General features: G+C 44.3%; 1 protein-coding gene across 1 annotated transcript; it reads right to left on the minus strand.

Annotated features, from left to right (window-relative positions):
• Positions 1-1,223: 1,223 nt before the first annotated feature.
• On the minus strand, positions 1,224-5,411 carry LOC123054576 (pentatricopeptide repeat-containing protein At5g04780, mitochondrial). The gene is made up of 2 exons (XM_044478380.1): positions 5,085-5,411; positions 1,224-3,995 (listed from the first exon to the last, which is right to left on the minus strand). Exon 2 carries the CDS (start codon positions 3,658-3,660, stop codon positions 1,933-1,935), a length of 1,728 nt encoding a protein of 575 aa, XP_044334315.1. The 5' UTR covers positions 3,661-3,995; positions 5,085-5,411; the 3' UTR covers positions 1,224-1,932.
• Positions 5,412-22,978: the final 17,567 nt, after the last annotated feature.

Genomic DNA, 22,978 nt, shown 5'->3' on the forward strand with positions numbered 1-22,978 from the left:
AAACTCTGGAAGTCAATCAATAACAAAATGATATATCAATTACTTACAAAGTAGGGACCATAGAATATCTAAATTAACTTGTTTTTTGTCCTTACATTTTATTAGCATGGGTTAGATATAGTGCAAATAACAAATAGGGTGCTAGGTCAGAAGCCTCTGAATCAGCATCGAACAGGACATCAAATGGATTTAGTGAAACTTGATAACCTGAAATATGCCTGGCGTAAATCAAAGGTCATGTAACAGACCTCAAATGACATCAGAGAGGACAAAGGACAGACCCAGTCATAGAAGCTCCCACACAAGGTGGGGTCTGGGGAGGGATTATAGGAACCTAGTCTTACCCCTGCAAAGTGCAATGCAGAGAGGCTGGTTCGAACCTAGGACCTCTTGGCACAAGTGGGGAGGACTTCACCACTGCGCCAGGCCTGAGGAACATTACAAAATAATATACTCCCTTTGTAAACTAATATAAGACGTTTTAGGGCATTTTAGAATACCCAAAAACGTCTTACATTAGTTTACAGAGGAATACCAAATGGAGAACAAAATACTGAAGCCATAGCTGTGAAGGAGCAGCATGTTTGATAAACAACTATTCTAGTTTGTCATGGAGGAGCCCTGAATGGTCATATATAAAAATTTACACATATAAACAACAATTATAGTTTTTCATGGAGGAACCCTGAACGGCCATATAAAAGCATATAAAGCATTTGAGTGACCATCACTACAGCAAGCAGAAGGTAGACTCAACAGGGCGTACTTTGTAGCCTCATTGAACAAATGAAAAGAAACAAATGATGAGAAAACTATTCAGTGACCAGTTTGACCACGACTGCACACATCTACATGACAACATGTTTTGAAGTTGTGTGCAGTACATGACAACATATTTTCAAAACATTCCCGCAAAAAAAAAACATGTTTTCAAAACATATCCTAAAGGGAAAATGGATAAAATGACAAGATTCGTCAAAAGTACAGGAAGTATCAGACAGACACAGTTTTTTTTAGTGCTGCACAGAAGAAACCTCAGGTTATTTGGTAATAAAATGGGGACCAGTGTGTTGGCGTTATTTGTAAAATATCAAATGCTGTCCTCCTTGTCATGCTGGAGCAAAGCCTAGAATGGAAGATTACTATAACGTGTGAGTTGAAAGCTTACAAAAGAGTACAATTGTCCTAATATAGGAGCAAAGCTCCAGGGAAACTTAATTTTCAATATTAAAGCTATAATAGAACATTTGCTATGGCGAATTGAAAGAAATATGACTGATTGCCTTTAAAGCCTGCAAGGGTAGGTTTTACCCATGAATTGCTAGTACAATTTATGTTCAAATGCAAGATATTTTAAATAAAGTATAGGGGATGGACTGTTCCAGAACACTTTCCAGGGTTCATCACTGTTGGAGTGGAAAGAATGACAAGATTCGAGCATAAGGAGCTGGAACCACAATGTGCATCAGCTGGTACAGTTCTCAATAATTACACTGGCAGTACGAAGTAAGTGGCATAGCAGACTTCTTCACGCACTGAATTCAGCAAGTGTTGAGGTGAGAAGAAATCCACTTCCCATGTCTATTTCTGTAAGAACAAATCTTGCATCCACTTCCTATGTATATCTTTGGTGGACCACAGAAAAATATGTGGCTCGTCACCTAGAATATACGGCTTTGTTGGTGACGCAGTCTATTCGGTTAACCAAGGACTTGCATCTGCTTCCAATTCTTATGCACATATCAGATGGTAGTGTTGATATTACATTCAATGGAGCCAGCAGCATGACATTATTGACTTGAATGGCAAAGCTATCAAGATGGTCCTGACATAGATCTTTAGTGTTGCAGTGCCACTACTGACAAGCAATAATTTGCTACATGAATAGAATACCACTGGTAGATGACTACCATTCTCCAATTCAGCCCTACGTCACCAAAAGTCCCCACAAGAACATGAGCCATCCTTAAAATGGTGAAATCTATTGGCATCTCTGACAATGAATAGACGCTTAGTAGTATGGGCTACAACCTTCATGAATGAATGACAGTCCCCACATATCCTAAGGTTCTTGTGTATTATAATTGGTATATTAGGAGGCAAGCTGATTAACCCAAAAGCAAGAGCTAACTTCTCACTATGGTGTTTAAGCAGCTCCTCTTTTTGGTCGTCATGAACATCATGCAGATCACATTCTATTTTGGTCATGTGAGCAAATTTTCTCACATCATGATAAATTTCCTCCAACTTATTGTAGATATCAGTGATTGCTGGGTGCTTTCTCTCTCCAACAACGAAGACATGAATTTTGCCCTTTGCTTCAATCCAACTCCTGCCCATTTCTTTCTTCGCACCACTATCCTTCAAATATTTCCTTGCCATCAGAACATTCTCCCAGTTCCCGCTGGCAGCATATACATTTGAGAGCAAAACATGGTTCCCTCCATTGTCAGGCTCAAGTTGGAAAAGCTGTTCCGCAGCTATTCTGGCTAAGCCACTATTGTTGTAATTCCTGCATGACCCTAGCAAAGATCCCCACATAGAAGCAGTTGGTTCAAATGGCATTTTGTGAAGCAATTCCCAGGCCTCATCAGTCTTCCCAGATCGACCCAGAACATCAACCATGCAAGAATAGTGAAGGACATTAGGTTCAACAGTCCGATCAGACATTAGTAGGTTAAAGTAGTGACGACCCTCTTCAACTAAACCTGCATGACTGCACACTGACAACATGGAGAGATAGGTAACTTCGTTCGGAAAAATACCTAACTGGTGCATTTTCTCAAAGAGTATCATAGATTCCCAAGAACGGGCATGCCTCGAAAAACCAGCAATCATTGCATTCCATATGACAACATTCTTCTGTTCCATATAAGCAAATAGTGCATAAGAATTTTCAATCTGGCCACACCTTGCATACACATCCACAAGAGATGCTGCCACAAAGAAGTTCCCATGAAAACCACATTTCACAATAACTGCATGCAGTTGTGTCCCTTCAATTTTCAATGCTAAGCTTGCACATGCGCTAATGATAGCAGAAAGAGTGAATTCAGTCAATTTTACTCCTTCCCTTTGGGCATTCCGAAATAAACATAATGCTTCTTCGTGAAGGCCATTCTGCACATATCCTGCGAACAATGAACTCCATGTAACTAAAGTTTTATCAGGCATCTTCTCAAAAACCCAGCAGGCATCCTTAATCATATTACATTTTGCATAAACATCTAGAATTGCTGTCCCAACAAAGCTGTTTGAGTCCAATGCAAGCTTGATTGCAATAGCGTGTAATTGCTTGCATTCATTGATAGCATATTTTGCAGCACATGCACAGATTGTGCTGGATAAAGTAAATTTAGTCAGCTGTCTCCCTTCTCGCTGCATCCTTTGAAAAAGCTTCAGCGCTTCTACATCCTCTCCACTCTGAGTATATCCAGCAATCATGGTATTCCATGAGACTATGCTTCTGGTAATCATTGCATCAAAAACATGACGAGCACAATCATTCCGACCACATTTTGTGTACAAGTTAATTAGAATATTGCATGTGACAGTATCTGTTACCATACCAAAATGAATGGCTAGCCCATGGCAGCTTTTCCCAACCAGGAGGGACCTCCTCTTTGCACATAGTTGCAGAAGCTCATGGAGCGCAAACATGTCAATCAAACTCCTGTCAATCCTACCATGCCTTTTATCCTTTAGGGAATTGTTCAGACCATACCCCACTTAGACACTTCATGCTCTGATTTATGGCAGGGTGGTTAAATGGAATGCCATCCATGAAAGACAGCTACTGATGCTGTGATGCATGCAGAATATGACTGAAACGGCGAACTTCACCAACCAAATTTGCACCGCTTTCTGATGACTTGCAGAAAGGTGCAACTAATCTGAAATATGTTTAGATGCCGTCAAGAGCACATAACTTTTCTGCAGGATGGCATGACAACTTCTCTCATTAGTCCACCTTTACAAATTCCTGATATTAGAATCTGTGGAAGAAAAGCAAGTCAGTAACAACTATATGATCCTCATCACACTTTGACGCATCTTCAGAAAGTAGATATGATTTTGTAAATAAAATCCAGACAGGTAAAATAATATAATGTTTTTTGGCAAGGGGATAAGGGAATGTGATGGGTTCTGCTAGAGCACATACTAATACGTCTAAAAATAATAATATTTGATTCAAATGACAAGAAGAACCAGGAACTAGCGCCAAGTGGGCTTCTTGCTTTTCAACCATTCAAATGTGGGTGGGAGGTGGTACAGTACTGGCCCTAGGAAGTGAACGATGGTACTTTGGGGGTAGTAGAAGTTGAAAGCTAACTTATCCAGGGTTCCTTTCAAGTTTTCAGCATCAGGGATGTGTTCCATTTGGAATAAGGATCTAACAGCACGATATTTGTACTTAACACATAGGCAAACAGAAAAACATTTCACTACTAATCGAGCAATCACACCATATTGTGAACAACCCTACTTTAATAATCATAACAAAAATTACATCTAATATCAGGTAACATTGATGCACTACACCCCTCCCACCAGCTTGACCCTAAGCAGCAACTCGGTGGAAATCCTTATTGCGCGTGACCTATAGCATAGGACAGTGAGCAACCACAGCGAAGGCACTACACAGATATGCCACTAGTGCAACATCAGCATCAGTGGCAGATCTAGGATTTGAAAACAGGGTGGTCCACCTTAAAAAAATTGGACAACAAATATGAGATGTGCAAGTTCTAACTAATTTACTAATACAACATAGAAATGGATCAATATGGCCTTACAAGCATACTAAAATTCACAATTAAGTTTCAGTTTTGTCTAAGCCTACATAGTACGTACCTTGAGAAGTTCAACAAATATGTAAATGTGTTCATGTGCTGTACTGGATAGCAATTAGCAGACAACTGAAGCATGCTTAATTGCTTATTATGTTGCTTCTCCTGCTTATTATTCATTTATTTGTACAAGCTGGCAAGATTCATCATTTGTGCACTGGATAGCTCTCTAGCAAACAACGAACATGTACCGTACTGGATAGAAATTAGCAATCTGGTCCACCTCAATCTTACCTTCGGCTCTGTACAGCTGCTCAGCTCCTAGCTGCTAGCCTTCTATGCTGCACGTATCCTGGCCCCAGGGCCAGGGTGCACGCCTGCACACCGCCGGCCGCCGAGGAGACTGCTGCAGCTGGCCGCTGGCCGCTGGCGACTGAGCGCGGTCGCCTGCACCGGCGCGGAAGCAGCAGGGCGCAGGCGCGCAGCCACTGGGAGGAAGGGCGGCTAGAGTTGGCAGCCTGCCGGTGAAGGGAGCGGCGTCCGGCGGGAGGCGGCTGGCGGCGGGTGCGGTTTGGAGTGGGTCGGGGAAGGGAGCAATGCGGGGCGACACATGGGCCAGTACTGTACCACCTCCTGGCGAACTCCTGGCGCGAGCGATACATGGGCCGGCCCATTACGATGTTTTTATTGGGAAATAAAATTGCCACTCTAGATTTTTTCAATTTTCCTTATGCCACTCCAGATTTTGACATTTCGCTTTTGCCACTCTTAGTTTTTGACAATTATCCCAATTGCCATTCCCGTGGCAAAAGAAAATTTTCAGAGTGACAATTCTGATACATTTCAAAAGCTAAGAGTGGTAAAAATGAAATAAAATTATTTTGCTTTTGCCACGGAATGGTAATTGTGATAATTAGCAAAAGCTAAGAGTGGCAAAAGTGAAATGTCAAAAATCTAGAATGGCATAAGGAAAATTGGCAAAATTTAGAGTGTCAAAAACAAAATTTTCTCGTTTTATTAGAGTGGCAGAAATCAACTTCTAAGCCATGGTATTCCACATGTTTTATTTGTTGATGATGGTTTGTTATTTTTCAAAGCTTCAATAGAGGAGGCAAGGAATGTGGAGCAAGATCTATATTTTTATTAGAGTGGCGGGAATCAACCTCTAAGTACAAGAAAGTGCTTTGATCTGAGAAGTCTTAGGAGATCCAAGTGAGTATCAAACAAGTCCTTGGTGTTACAAACACAACTTTTGAAGAACAATATTTTGGATTGCCTATGATACAAAAACAACAATTTACCTTGATATATGATCTTATAAGAATATGCCTTTAGTTGGCTTATAGTAAAATGAAGAAACCAAGGACAAATAATAAAAAAGTCAAATACGCAATATCACAAGAGCACCAAAAACATATTGTGGTTTTAGACTCTAAGATAGCAGTGACCAAGCAAAATGTTGATCGGTGTTTTGCTCATGTCTACATGCTTTCATTTGTGTCACATTATCCGTGTATATTTTTAATGCACTTTGTTTATCACCATCATACTTTGTTATTGTGTTTGCCTTTATGACACTACATGAAATATGACAATTTATGACAAAATATAAAGACAGTAGCCGAATTGGTCATACATCAATGGCAAAAAACATACATGATGGTTACTGATTGTCCAAATCATAGAAGTTTATAGCGATATGTGTCAAAAGGTCATAATTTCATTGCACGAAATGGCCATAGAAATATCTGAAGGAAATATGTCCTAGAGGCAATAATAAAGTTGTTATTTATATTTTCTCATATCATGATAAATGTCTATTATTCATGCTAGAATTGTATTAACCGGAAACTTAGTACATGTGTGAATACATAGACAAACATAGTGTCACTAGTATGCCTCTACTTGACTAACTCGTTGAATCAAAGATGGTTAAGTTTCCTAGCCATAAACATGAGTTGTCATTTGATTAACGGGATCACATCATTAGAGAATGATGTGATTGACTTGACCCATTCCGTTAGCTTAGCACTTGATCGTTTAATTTATTGCTATTGCTTTCTTCATGACTTATACATCTTCCTATGACTATGAGATTATGCAACTCCCGAATTCGGAGGAACACTTAGAGTGCTATCAAACGTCACAACGTAACTCGGTGATTATAAAGATGCTCTACAGGTGTCTCCAATGGTGTTTGTTGGGTTGGCATAGATCGAGATTAGGATTTGTCACTCCGTGTTATGGAGAGGTATCTCTAGGCCCTCTCGGTAATGCACATCACTATAAGCCTTGCAAGCAATTTGACTAATGAGTTAGTTGCGGGATGATGCGTTATGGAACGAGTAAAGAGACTTGCCGGTAATGAGATTGAACTAGGTATTGAGATACCGACGATCGAATCTCGGGCAAGTAACATACCGAGGGAACAACGTATGTTGTTATGCGGTTTGACCGATAAAGATCTTCGTAGAATATGTAGGAACCAATATGAGCATCCAGGTCCCACTATTGGTTATTGACCGGAGATGAGTCTCGGTCATGTCTATTCTCGAACCCGTAGGGTCCGCATGCTTAACGTTCGGTGACGATCGGTATTATGAGTTTATGTGTTTTGATGTACCGAAGGTTGTTCGGAGTCCCAGATGTGATCACGGACATGACAAGGAGTCTCGAAATGGTTGAGACATAAAGATCGATATATTGGATGGCTATGTTTGGACATCGGAATGGTTCCGGGTGAGTTTGGGCATTTACCGGAGTACCGGGAGGTTACCGGAACCCCCCGGGGAGTATATGGGCCTTAGTGGGAGAGAGGAGGAGGCGGCCAAGGAGGGGGCGCCCCCCCCCCCCAAGCCCAGTCCGAATTGGGTGGGGGGCCGGCCCCCCTTTCCTTCCTCCCTCTCTCCTCCTTCCTTCCTCTCCTACTCCAACTAGGGAAGGGGGGAATCCTACTCCCGGTGGGAGTAGGACTCCCCTAGGGCGCGCCATAGAGAGGGCCGGTCCCTCCCCTCCTCCACTCCTTTATATATGAGGGAGGGGGCACCCCATAGACACACAAGTTGATTGTTTAGCCGTGTGCGATGCCCCCCTCCACAGATTTCCACCTCGGTCATATCGTTGTAGTGCTTAGGCGAAGCCCTACGTCGGTAACTTCATCATCACCGTCATCACGCCGTCGTGCTGACGAAGCTCTCCCTCGACACTTAGCTGGATCTAGTGTTCATGGGACGTCATCGAGCTGAACGTGTGTAGATCGCGGAGGTGCCGTACTTTCGGTACTAGGATCGGTCGGATCATGAAGACGTACGACTACATCAACCGCGTTGTCATAATGCTTCCGCTTTCGGTCTACGAGGGTACGTGGAAAACACTCTCCCCTCTCGTTGCTATGCATCACCTAGATGGATCTTGCGTGTGCGTAGGAATTTTATTGAAGTTACTGCGTTCCCTAACAGTGGTATCAGAGCCAGGTCTATGCGTAGATGTTATATGCACGAGTAGAATACAAAGAGTTGTGGGCGATAATAGTCATACTGCTTACCAGTATGTCATACTTTGATTCAACGGTATTGTTGGATGAAGCGGCCTGGACCGACATTACGCGTACGCTTACGCGAGACTGGTTCTACCGACGTGATTTGCACACAGGTGGCTGGCGGGTGTCAGTTTCTCCAACTTTAGTTGAACCAAGTGTAACTACGCCCGGTCCTTGTTGAAGGTTAAAACAACACACTTGACGAAAAATCGTTGTGGTTTTGATGCGTTAAGAACGGTTCTTGCTCAGCCCGTAGAAGCCACTTAAAACTTGCAACAACAAAGTAGAGGACGTCTAACTTGTTTTTGCAGGGCATCTTGTGATGTGATATGGTCAAGACATGATGCTAAATTTTATTGTATGAGATGATCATGTTTTGTAACACAGTTATCGGCAACTGGCAGGAGCCATATGGTTGTCGCTTTATTGTATGAAATGCAATCGCCATGTAATTGCTTTACTTTATCACTAAGCAGTAGCGATAGTCGTAGAAGCAATAGTTGGCGAGACGACAACGATGCTACGATGGAGATCAAGGTGTCGCGCCGGTGATGATGGTGATCATGACGGTGCTTTGGAGATGGAGATCAAAGGCACAAGATGATGATGGCCATATCATATCACTTGTATTGATTGCATGTGATGTTTATCCTTTATGCATCTTATTTTGCTTAGTTCGGCGGTAGCATTATAAGATGATCTCTCACTAAATTTCAAGGTACAAGTGTTCTCCCTAAGTATGCACCATTGCGAAAGTTCGTCGTGCCGAGACACCACGTGATGATCGGGTGTGATAAGCTCTACGTTCACATACAACGGGTGCAAGCCAGTTTTGCACACGCAGAATACTCGGGTTAAACTTGATGAGCCTAGCATATGCAAATATGGCCTCGGAACACTGAGACCGAAAGGTCGAGCGTGAATCATATAGTAGATATGATCAACATAGTGATGTTCACCATTGAAAACTACTCCATCTCACGTGATGATCGGACATGGTTTAGTTGATTTGGATCACGTGATCACTTAGATGATTAGAGGGATGTCTATCTAAGTGGGAGTTCTTAAGTAATATGATTAATTGAACTTTAATTTATCATGAAATTAGTACCTGATAGTATTTTGCATGTCTATGTTGTTGTAGATCAATGGCCCGTGCTACTGTTCCTTTGAATTTTAATGCGTTCCTAGAGAAAGCTAAGTTGAAAGATGATAGTAGCAACTACACGGACTAGGTCCGTAACTTGAGGATTATCCTCATTGCTGCACAGAAGAATTACGTCCCAGAAGCACCGCTAGGTGCCAGGCCTGCTGCAGATGCTGCTGATGACGTTAAGAACATCTGGCAGAGTAAAGCTGATGACTACTTGATAGTTTAGTGTGCCATGCTTTACGGCTTAGAACCGGGACTTCAACGATGTTTTGAACGTCATGGAGCATATGAGATGTTCCAGGAGTTGAAGTTAATATTTCAAGCAAATGCCCGGATTGAGAGATATGAAGTCTCCAATAAGTTCTACAGCTGCAAAATGGAGGAGAATAGTTCTGTCAATGAACATATACTCAGAATGTCTGGGTACCACAACCACTTGACTCAGCTGGGAGTTAATCTTCCTGATGATAGTGTCATTGACAGAGTTCTTCAATCACTGCCACCAAGCTACAAGAGCTTCGTGATGAACTATAATATGCAAGGGATGGATAAGACAATTTCCGAGCTCTTCGCGATGTTAAAGGCTGCGGAGGTAGAAATCAAAAAGGAGCATCAAGTGTTGATGGTCAACAAGACCACCAGTTTCAAGAAAAAGAGTGAAGGGAAGAAGGGGAACTTCAAGAAGAATGGCAAGCAAGTTGCTGCTCAAGTGAAGAAGCCCAAGTCTGGACCTAAGCCTGAGACTGAGTGCTTCTACTTCAAAGGGACTGGTCACTGGAAGCGGAACTGCCCCAAGTATTTGGCGGATAAGAAGGATGGCAAGGTGAACAAAGGTATATGTGATATACATGTTATTGATGTGTACCTTACTAATGCTCGCAGTAGTGCCTGGGTATTTGATACTGGTTATGTTGCTAATATTTGCAACTCGAAACAGGGACTACGGATTAAGCGAAGATTGGCTAAGGACGAGGTGATGATGCGCGTGGGAAATGGTTCCAAAGTCGATGTGATCGCCGTCGGCACGCAACCTCTACATCTACCTTCGGGATTAGTTTTAGACCTGAATAATTGTTATTTGGTGCCAGCGTTAAGCATGAACATTATATATGGATCTTGTTTGATGCGAGAAGGTTATTCATTTAAATCTGAGAATAATGGTTGTTCTATTTATATGAGTAATATCTTTTATGGTCATGCACCCTTGAAGAGTGGTCTATTTTTGTTGAATCTCAGTAGTAGTGACACACATATTCATAATATTGAAGCCAAAAGATGCAGAATTGATAATGATAGTGCAACCTATTTGTGGCACTACCGTTTGGGTCATATTGGTGTAAAGCGCATGAAGAAACTCCATTCTGATGGACTTTTAGAATCACTTGATGATGAATCACTTGGTACTTGCGAACCATGCCTCATGGGCAAGATGACTAAAACTCCGTTCTCCGGAACAATGGAGCGAGCAACAGATTTATTGGAAATCATACATACTGATGTATGTGGTCCAATGAACATAGAGGCTCGCGGCGGGTATCGTTTTTTTCTGACCTTCACACATGATTTGAGCAGATATGGGTATATCTACTTGATGAAACATAAGTTTGAAATATTTGAAAAGTTCAAAGAATTTTAGAGTGAAGTGGAAAATCATCGTAACAAGAAAATAAAGTTTCTACGATCTGATCGTGGAGGAGAATATTTGAGTTACGAGTTTGGTCTCCATTTGAAACAATGCGGAATAGTTTCGCAACTCACGCCACCCGGAACACCACAGCGTAATGGTGTGTCCGAACGTCGTAATCGTACTTTACTAGATATGGTGCGATCTATGATGTCTCTTACTGATTTACCGCTATGGTTTCGGGGTTATGCTTTAGAGACAGCTGCATTCACGTTAAATAGGGCACTATCTAAATCCGTTGAGACGACACCTTATGAACTATGGTTTGGCAAGAAACCCAAGTTGTCGTTTCTTAAAGTTTGGGGTTGCGATGCTTATGTGAAAAAGCTTCAACCTGATAAGCTCGAACCCAAATCGGAGAAATGTGTCTTTATAGGATACCCAAAGGAGACTGTTGGGTACACCGTCTATCACAGATCCGAAGGCAAGACATTCGTTGCCAAGAATGGATCCTTTCTAGAGAAGGAGTTTCTCTCGAAAGAAGTGAGTGGGAGGAAAGTAGAACTTGATGAGGTAATTGTACCTGCTCCCTTAATGGAAAGTAGTTCATCACAGAAATCAGTTCCAGTGATTCCTACACCAGTAAGTGAGGAAGCTATTGATGATGATCATGAAACTTCTGATCAAGTTACTACCGAACCTCGTAGGTCAACCAGAGTAAGATCCGCACCAGAGTGGTACGGTAATCCGGTTCTGGAGGTCATGTTACTTGACCATGACGAAGCTATGAACTATGAGGAAGCGATGATGAGCCCAGATTACGCGAAATGTCTTGAGGCCATGAAATCTGAGATGGGATCCATGTATGAGAACAAAGTATGGACTTTGGTTGACTTGCCCGACGATCGGCAAGCCATCGAGAATAAGTGGATCTTCAAGAAGAAGACTGACGCTGACGATAATGTTACTGTCTACAAAGCTCGACTTGTTGTGAAAGGTTTTCGACAAGTTCAAGGAGTTGACTATGATGAGACCTTCTCACCCGTAGCGATGCTTAAGTCCGTCCGAATCATGTTAGCAATTGCTGCATTTTATGATTATGAAATTTGGCAAATGGATGTAAAGACTGCATTCCTGAATGGATTTCTGGAAGAAGAGTTGTATATGATGCAACCTGAAGGTTTTATCGATCCAAAGGATCCTAACAAAGTGTGAAAGCTCCAGCGATCCATTTATGGACTGGTGCAAGCATCTCGGAGTTGGAATAAACATTTTGATAGTGTGATCAAAGCATATGGTTTTATACAGACTTTTGGAGAAGCCTGTATTTACAAGAAAGTGAGTGGGAGCTCTGTAGCATTTCTAATATTATATGTGGATGACATATTGTTGATTGGAAATGATATAGAATTTCTGGATAGCATAAAAGGATACTTGAATAAGAGTTTTTCAATGAAAGACCTCGGTGAAGCTGCTTATATATTAGGCATCAAGATCTATAGAGATAGATCAAGATGCTTAATTGGACTTTCACAAAGCACATACCTTGATAAAGTTTTGAAGAAGTTCAAAATGGATCAAGCAGAGAAAGTGTTTTTGCCTTGTTACAAGGTGTGAAATTGAGTCGGACTCAATGCCCGACCACTGCAGAAGATAGAGAGAAAATTAAAGTCATTCCCTATGCTTCAGCCATAGGTTCTATCATGTATGCAATGCCGTGTACTAGACCTGATGTGTGACTTGCTACTAGTTTAGCAGGGAGGTACCAAAGTAATCCAGGAGTGGATCACTGGACAGCGGTCAAGAATATCCTGAAATACCTGAAAAGGACTAAGGATATGTTTCTCGTTTATGGAGGTGCTACCTCTTGAGCACTGCGTTGGTTTTACCTTGAAGAGGAAAGGGTGATGTAGTAAAGCAGCGTAAGTATTTCCCTCAGTTTTTGAGAACCAAGGTATCAATCCAGTAGGAGGCCACGCACGAGTCCCTCGCACCTACACAAACAAATAAAATCCTCGCAACCAACGCAATAAAGGGGTTGTCAATCCCTTCACGGTCACTTACGAAAGTGAGATCTGATAGATATGATAAGATAATATTTTTGGTATTTTTATGATAAAGATGCAAGGTAAAATAAAAGGCAATAAAAATAGCTAAGTGTTGGAAGATTAATATGATGGAAAATAGACCCGGGGGCCATAGGTTTCACTAGTGTCTTCTCTCAAGAGCATAAGTATTACGGTGGGTAAACACATTAATGTTGAGCAAATGACATAACTGAGCATAGTTATGAGAATATCTAGGTATGATCATGTATATAGGCATCACGTCCGCGACAAGTAGACCGACTCCTGCCTGCATCTACTACTATTACTCCACACATCGACCGCTATCCAGCATGCATCTAGAGTATTAAGTTCAAAAGAACAGAGTAACGCTTTAAGTAAGATGACATGATGTAGAGGGATAAACTCATGCAATATGATATAAACCCCATCTTGTTATCCTCGATGGCAACAATACAATACGTGCCTTGCTGCCCCTACTGTCACTGGGAAAGGACACCGCAAGATTGAACCCAAAGCTAAGCACTTCTCCCATTGCAAGAAAGATCAATCTAGTAAGCCAAACCAAACTGATAATTCGAAGAGACTTGCAAAGATAACCAATCATACATAAAAGAATTCAGAGAAGATTCAAATATTGTACATAGATAAACTTGATCATAAACCCACAATTCATCGGTCTCAACAAACGCACCGCAAAGGAAGGTTACATCGAATATATCTCCACGAGAATCGTGGAGAACTTTGTATTGAGATCCAAAGAGAGAGAAGAAGCCATCTAGCTAATAACTATGGACCCGAAGGTCTGAGGTAAACTACTCACACATCATCGGAGAGGCTATGGTGTTGATGTAGAAGCCCTCCGTGATCGATGCCTCCTCCGGCGGAGCTCCAGAAAAGGCCCCAAGATGGGATCTCACGGGTACAGAAGGTTGCGGCGGTGGAATTAGGTTTTTGGCTCCGTATCTGGTAGTTTGGGGTACGTAGGTATATATAGGAGGAAGAAGTACGTCGGTGGAGCAACGTGGGCCCCACGAGGGTGGTGGGCGCGCCCCCCTACCTCGTGCCCTCCTGGTTGCTTTCTTGACGTAGGGTCCAAGTCCTCTGGATCACGTTCGTTCCAAAAATCACGTTCCCGAAGGTTTCATTCCGTTTGGACTCCGTTTGATATTCTGTTTCTGCGAAACTCTGAAATAGGCAAAAAACAGCAATTCTGGGCTGGGCACCGGTTAATAGGTTAGTCCCAAAAATAATATAAAAGTGTATAATAAAGCCCATTAATGTCCAAAACAGAATATAATATAGCATGGAACAATAAAAAATTATAGATACGTTGGAGACGTATCAGGAGGTGACAAAGAGCTCGTCGTAAATGGTTACGTCGGTGCAAGCTTTGAGACTGATCCGGATGACTCTAAGTCACAAACCGGATACATATTTATATTGAACGGTGGAGCTGTAAGTTGGTGCAGTTCTAAGCAAAGCGTCGTGGTGGGATCTACGTGTGAAGCGGAGTACATAGCTGCTTCAGAAGCAGCAGATGAAGGAGTTTGGATGAAGGAGTTCATATCCGATCTAGGTGTCATACCTAGTGCATCGGGTCAAATGAAAATCTTTTGTGACAATACTGGTGCAATTGCCTTGGCAAAGGAATCCAAATTTCACAAGCGAACCAAGCACATCAAGAGACGCTTCAGTTCCATCTGCGATCAAGTCAAGGAGGGAGACATAGAGATTTTCAAGATACATACGGATCTGAGTGTTGCGGACCCGTTGACTAAGCCTCTCTCACGAGCAAAACATGATCAACACCAAGACTCCTTGGGTGTTAGAATCATTACTGTGTAATCTAGATTATTGACTCTAGTGCAAGTAGGAGACTGAAGGAAATATGCCCTAGAGGCAATAATAAAGTTGTTACTTATAGTTCCTCATATCATGATAAATGTTTATTATTCATGCTAGAATTGTATTAACCAGAAACTTAGTGCATGTGTGAATACATAGACAAACAGAGTGTCACTACTATGCCTCTACTTGACTAGCTCGTTGAATCAAAGATGGTTAAGTTTCCTAGCCATAGACATGAGTTGTCATTTGATTAACGGGATCACATCATTAGAGAATGATGTGATTGACTTGACCCATTCCGTTAGCTTAGCACTTGATCGTTTAGTTTATTGCTATTGCTTTCTTCACGACTTATACATGTTCCGATGACTATGAGATTATGCAACTCCCGAATACCGGAGGAACACTTAGTGTGCTATCAAACGTCACAACGTAACTGGGTGATTATAAAGATGCTCTACAGGTGTCTCCGATGGTGTTTGTTGGGTTGGCATAGATCGAGATTAGGATTTGTCACTCCGTGTTACGGAGAGGTATCTCTGGGCCCTCTCGGTAATGCACATCACTATAAGCCTTGCAATCAATGTGACTAATGAGTTAGTTGTGGGATGATGAATTACGGAACGAGTAAAGAGACTTGCCGGTAATGAGATTGAACTAGGTATTGAGATACCGACGATCGAATCTCGGGCAAGTAACATACCGATGACAAAGGGAAATACGTATGTTGTTATGCGGTTTGACCGATAAAGATCTTCGTAGAATATGTAGGAACCAATATGAGCATCCAGGTTCCGCTATTGGTTATTGACCGGAGATGAGTCTCGGTCATGTCTACATAGTTCTCGAACCTGTAGGGTCCGCACGCTTAATGTTCGCTGACGATCGGTATTATGAGTTTATGTGTTTTGATGTACCGAAGGTTGTTCGGAGTACCGGATGTGATCACGGACATGACGAGGAGTCTCGAAATGGTCGAGACATAAAGATCGATATATTGGATGGCTATGTTTGGACATCGGAATGGTTCCGGGTGAGTTCGGGCATTTACTGGAGTACCAGGAGGTTACCGGAACCCCCCGGGGAGTATATGGGCCTTATTGGGCCTTAGTGGGAGAGAGGAGGAGGCGGGCAAGGAGGGGGCGCCCCCCCAAGCCCAATCCGAATTGGGTGGGGGGCCGGCCCCCTTTCCTTCCTCCCTCTCTCCTCCTTCCTTCCTCTCCTACTCCAACTAGGGAAGGGGGGGATCCTACTCCCGGTGGGAGTAGGACTCCCCTAGGGCGCGTCATAGAGAGGGCCGGCCCCTCCCCTCCCCACTCCTTTATATACGGGGGAGGGGGCACCCCATAGACACACAAGTTGATTGTTTAGCCGTGTGCGGTGCTCCCCTCCACAGATTTCCACCTCGGTCATATCGTTTTAGTGCTTAGGCGAAGCCCTACGTCGGTAACTTCATCATCACCGTCATCACGCCGTCGTGCTGACGAAGCTCTCCCTCGATACTCAGCTGGACTAGAGTTCGTGGGACGTCACCGAGCTAAACGTGTGCAGATCGCGGAGGTGCCATACTTTCGGTACTAGGATCGGTCGGATCGTGAAGACATATGACTACATCAACCGCGTTGTCATAACGCTTCCGCTTTCGGTCTACGAGGTTACGTGGACAACACTCTCCCCTCTCGTTGCTATGCATCACCTAGATGGATCTTGCGTGTGCGTAGGAAAAGTTTTGAAATTACTGCGTTCCCCAACAATATCTAGCATTGTTTATGATCTTTTTTTGGCCCACTGTAACCAAATCGTATCATCCTAAAATATATGTCGTCTATGTGGCATGTCTACGTGCTAGGGGCACACCTCATCAATTTCGCCTCTGTGTCGTATCTTCGCGTCGATTTCACTTACGTACCCGAAACCTACTAAGTGTAAAACACATTGATCGGTGGGACCCACCAACTGTCTGGAGTGACCCACATGTCCAGTGGCTATGTGGGATCCACAGTGATGTAGGCACAACCTGTTGGGGAACGTAGCATGCAATTTCAAAAAAATTCCTACGATCACGCAAGATCTATCTAGGAGATGCATATCAACAAGAGGGGGAGAGTGTGTCCACGTACCCTCATAGACCGAAAGCGGAAGTGTTATGTTAACGCGGTTGATGTAGTCGAACGTCTTCACGATCCAACCGATCCAAGTACCGAACGTACGACACCTCCGTGTTCAGCACACGTTCAGCTCGATGACGTCCCTCGAACTCTAGATCCAGTAGAGGGTTGAGGGAGAGTTCCGTCAGCACGACGGTGTGGCGACGGTGTTGGTGATGTGATCCGCGCAGGGCTTCGCCTAAGCACTACGACGCTATGACCGGAGGAGTAAACTGTGGAGGGGGGCACTGCACACGGCTAAGAAACAATTGTTGTCCTTTGGGGTGCCCCCTGCCCACGTATATAAAGGAGGTGGGAGGAGGAGGCCGGCTCAAGGGAGGGCGCGCCAAGAGGGGGGAGTCCTACTAGGACTTTGTTCCTAGTAGGATTCGGTCCCCCCCTCCTTCCTTCCAACGGAGAGGGGAAAGGGGAAAGGAGGGAGAGGGAGAAGGTAAGGGGCGGCGTGATACGTCTCCAACGTATCTATAATTTATGAAGTATTCATGCCATATTTACAATAGTTTTATGTGATTTTGGTATGATTTGATTAGAACTAACCCGGACTGACGTTGTTTTCAGCAGAACTACCGTGGTGTTGTTTTTGTGCAGAAATAAAAGTTCTCGGAATGCAATGAAAATCAACGGAGAACTTTTCTAGAAAATATGAAAAATACTGGAGCAAAAATCTACCGGAGGGGAGTCCCATGGGCCCCACGAGGATGGAGGGCGCGCCCCTGCCTCGTGGACTCCCCGAGGGTCCCCCTGACGTGAAATCAAGGCCAACTTCTCCTATAAACACAGAAACCTTCGGGAAAAACCTAGATCGGAAGTTCCGCCGCCGCAAGCCTTTGTAGCCACGAGAAATCAATCCAGGCCCTCTCTGGCACCCTGTCGGAGGGGGCCATCATCACCGGAGGCCATGGAGGAGGATCCCGGAGGGGCCATCATCGCCATGAAGGCCAAGGACTAGAGGGAGAACCTCTCCCCATCTAGGGGGGAGGCCATGGAGGAGGAAGCACAAGGGGGAGAACCTCTCCTCCTCTCTCTCGGTGGCGCCGGAGTGCCATCGGGAGGGGAATCATCGCCGCGGTGATTGTCGGGGATATACCCCGCGGTGTAACCCGCTGGATGTATGACCCGGCTGGAGCATGGCGACTCACTGGTGACCCGCCCGGAGCTTGGCGATTCACGGGTAACCCGCCTGATCTTGGCGGTTCATTAGTAACCCGGCGGGCGAGTCAGACGGACGACAAGGCCCAACATGCCGGTTCATACTATGGTGGGTCGGTTTACAGGGAAAGGCATAAGGAATATTCCCTTATAAAGGAAGCAAGACTAGGACTCCACTTGTAATAGAATAATTCTAATCCTACTAGGACTAGTCATGTAATCCGCCCCTTCAACTTATATAAGGAGGGGCAGGGCTCCCCAAAGAGGGACAGGCAAGAGGAAACAATCTCTAGGCTAGACATAACTAGGAGAGCCGGTTTACAGCGAGTCCCTCATGAGCATAATGAGACCTAGCCACAAACAACATGTAGGGCTATTACCGGATGATGTTTCCCGGGGCCCGAAGTTGTCTAAATCCTTGTCTTGTGTGTTGATCCGCCGCGCGTCTCTCGGTTCCGACCAACCCCTTCAAGCTACCGCATAGATGCGTTGGCCTCACGACTAAGTCCTCACACTAGGACATCTGCCGTGACAAATCCACGACAGTTGGCGCCCACCGTGGGGCCACCGCCCGGTGGTGTTGAGGTCTTGGAGGGATCTCTTCAGGGATCGAGAAGCTCGCGGTTAAACAAATGAAAGTTTTGAGTTCAAGAAAATTAAGATGGCGTTGGGTGCGTCGCCGCCGCCGCAAGTTGAAGACCGATCAGTGCAAGGATCATGTCGCATGGACCGATAGGAGATTTTTGCAGCGTGTTAAACCACAAGTCGCCGAGAACGTCGAGTTCGTGCTGCTGCCTGTTTCTCAGGTGCGTCAAGTACGGATGAGACAAGGAGTTGCTGCTGTTACTTCTTGCAAAAAAAGCGTTGCTGGGCGTTGTGATCTCCGCCACAGCAATAAGGAAAAAAAATCAAGTACGATTACGACCCGGAGGATATATGGACGTGGGCGTAAAAACGAAGTCAACCGTCCCGGATTCCTCGGCCACCATGGATCGCTCGTCACCTCCTCCGGTCACTGTCGCTGAGCCGTTCTATCCAGTTGCGGTTGGAAAAAGCAAGCCCCGAGACGGACTCGTACATCAACTGCCAAAAGCAAGTCAACTGCCTGAGAAAGTTGAAACAAACAACGACACAGGGGAATCTAGCAACACAACTCACGGAAAGACCATCAGTGCTACATCTACATGCATCCAACAAATCCAAAAGTCTAATTACCATACTAGCACATCTTACGGGAGGACTACTAGTGCCAGGTCTACGTACTACATCCACGGCCACCACAACTGGGTCAAACCCGCCTGGGTTGACCCGGCCGCTCCCCCGCTGCTGCGGCTCTGGCATGGCCGACGCATCGGTCCGTCACCTCGCCTTGAGCACCTGCTGCCTCCGCGGCTGAAACAAGCAACCGCACTACCAACTCGCCTCTGTGCCATAACCTGCTACTGCTGCCTTTGTCAGTGTGCGTCCCGGCGGACGTACGCATAAGTCGTCTTTTGTCCAAGAAAAACAGGACAATGGCTTACTGTTTATGGCGACATGACCAGATCATCTCTTGTTCAAACATCAGGTGATATTCGTCCAGTCTGTTTTAACAGCACATATTAATTTGTGAGAAAAAATATTTTGTCGCGTAATATTTTTACGCAGGATAGTCATTCAGGACAAATGTGTTATACAACGGATATGAAGCGCGCACCGGCATAACTCTGCACTGGCGTCCGTCCGTGTCATGTTGCTCGACGGATACGTGTGCAAGTCATGGCCCCCGCTGTTCGGTTTACATCTATCCGCGCCTGCGGCCGAGTCGCCCGTCCGCACCGGCTTACAACGCCGCGGCCGACTCTCTCGTCCGCACCGGCTTACAATGCCGCGGCCGACTCACCCGTGAGTGATTGCAGTTTCACCTAGTAATCACCAACTTCATGGCGGATTACTTCCGGCCTAAACACATCAGGTGATGTCCATCTAAAATATATTTTATTAGCACATATTATTTTTTGTCAATGAGCAGTTTATCTTTGCCTTGGCCTGCTGGTACGCCAAGTCTGAAGCATATTGTTTTTTATCAAATAACAATTACTTTGATCTGTATATTTTTATATACAGGATAATTATTCACTACAAATGTGGTTTATACCACGGGTATGAAGCACGGGCTGATAATGTTCCGCCCGGCGATAGTCCGTGACATATTACCTGTTGAATGGACGCGCACAAGTCGCCGCCCTTGCGGCCCGGTCTACATCGACTTGCCGGGATTGCGTTTGATTGCTGTTCAATGGACGTGCACAAAACCGCCGCCTCTGCGGACCCGGTCTACATTAACTCGCCCGTCCGTGCCGGTTTACAACACCGGTGTCGATTTTCCCCGTCCGCAACGGCTTGCAATGCCGTGCCATGCGGGCGACTCATCTGTCCGAGCTGCCTCTGATGTTGCGGTCGTCTTTGCTGTCCGTTTCTCGCGGCCTGGTCTACATCAACATACCGGACCGCACCTGTCTGCATGAGCTGTTTATTGAGTATGAGCAAGTCACAGCTTGGGTAGCCCGGTTTTCTTTCAAACAAAATGGAGGCAAATTGTCATATACTTTCAACCGCCCTCTGCACTGGGTGGTCCAATGGGCAGGCGCACAAGTCGCCGCCACTATAGTTTGGTTAACTTCAAATCGCCAGTTGGAAGGAACCATTGGCCGAGTTGCTGACACGGCTCATACTGGATCATTTATAACCCGCCGCAGTCACATCAACCTTCTGTGGATTCACATCGTGCTATCAACACCAATAATATACAATTTATGCCGGTTTATATCACGGTCAAATATGGAGAATCTAAAGTCAACTCCTCGAGTCACCTTGAGACTCGGGAGCTACAATGATATGACTCAGCAAATGTTGCCGGTTTTCAGTGAAATCAAGAACCCCAGGACGTTGGAGGGAAAGATAACCCGGTCTCGGAGGCTACTACCATATGGATGAAAATTTAAAGGCTGTCAGAAAATTTCCGGTTCAAAATGAAGAATGTCGGTTTAAAATCCAGTTCAAGTGAAATCTGTTCTCCCACAAAGCTCTGAAGCTCTCAAATCTGGTTTAAGAATTTCCGGTTCAAAAAGAATTAATCTCTCGCAAGTTCGAGTTTAAAGGTCGTCAGAAAATTTCCGGCTGAAAATAAAGATTCCGGTTTAAGATCCGGTTCAAGGTAAAGATATCTCCCACAAAGCTTTGAAGCTCTCAATATCCGGTTTAACATCCGGTTTAAGAAGAAATATTTCTCGCAAAGTTCGAGTTCTCAAAAACACTTGGGGGCTTGGTCGTATTTGAACCATAGCTACACCTCTTGATCGGCGTAAGGCCACCAGGTAAATCACTTGGGGGCTTGGTCGTATTTGAACCATAGTGATGTCTACTACGCAACCTTCTTCTTGTAGACGTTGTTGGGCCTCCAAGTGCAGAGGTTTGTAGGACAGTAGCAAATTTCCCTCAAGTGGATGACCTAAGGTTTATCAATCCGTGGGAGGCGTAGGATGAAGATGGTCTCTCTCAAACAACCCTGCAACCAAATAACAAAGAGTCTCTTGTGTCCCCAACACACCCAATACAATGGTAAATTGTATAGGTGCACTAGTTCGGCGAAGAGATGGTGATACAAGTGCAATATGGATGGTAGATATAGGTTTTTGTAATCTGAAAATATAAAAACAGCAAGGTAACAAGTGGTAAAAGTGAGCACAAACGATATTGCAATGCGTTGAAACAAGGCCTAGGGTTCATACTTTCACTAGTGCAAGTTCTCTCAACAATAATAACATAATTGGATCATATAACTATCCCTCAACATGCAACAAAGAGTCACTCCAAAGTCACTAATAGCGGAGAACAAACGAAGAGATTATTGTAGGGTACGAAACCACCTCAAAGTTATTCTTTCGGATCGATCTATTCAAGAGTTCGTACTAGAATAACACCTTAAGACACATATCAACCAAAACCCTAATGTCACCTAGATACTCCAATGTCACCTCAAGTATCCGTGGGTATGATTATACGATATGCATCACACAATCTCAGATTCATCTATTCAACCAATGCAAGAACTTCAAAGAGTGCCCCAAAGTTTCTACCGGAGAGTCAAGACGAAAACGTGTGCCAACCCCTATGCATAAGTTCATTGAACCCGCAAGTTGATCACCAAAACATACATCAAGTAGATCACGTGAATATCCATTGTCACCACAGCTAAGTACGGCAAGACATACATCAAATGTTCTCAAATCCTTAAAGACTCAATCCGATAAGATAACTTCAAAGGGAAAACTCAATCCATTACAAGAGAGTAGAGGGGGAGAAACATCATAAGATCCAACTATAATAGCAAAGCTCGCGATACATCAGGATCGTACCACCTCAAGAACACGAGAGAGAGAGAGAGAGAGAGATCAAGCACATAGCTACTGGTACATACCCTCAGCCCCGAGGGTGAACTACTCCCTCCTCGTCATGGAGATCGCCGGGATGATGAAGATGGTCACCGGTGAGGGTTCCCCCCCTCCGGCAGGGTGCCGGAATAGGGTCCCGATTGGTTTTTGGTGGCTACAGAGGCTTGCGGCGGTGGAACTCCCGATCTATTCTGTTCTTCGATGGT

Source organism: Triticum aestivum, chromosome 2D, assembly GCF_018294505.1.
Source record: "Triticum aestivum cultivar Chinese Spring chromosome 2D, IWGSC CS RefSeq v2.1, whole genome shotgun sequence".
NCBI classification, from domain to species: Eukaryota; Viridiplantae; Streptophyta; class Magnoliopsida; order Poales; family Poaceae; genus Triticum; species Triticum aestivum.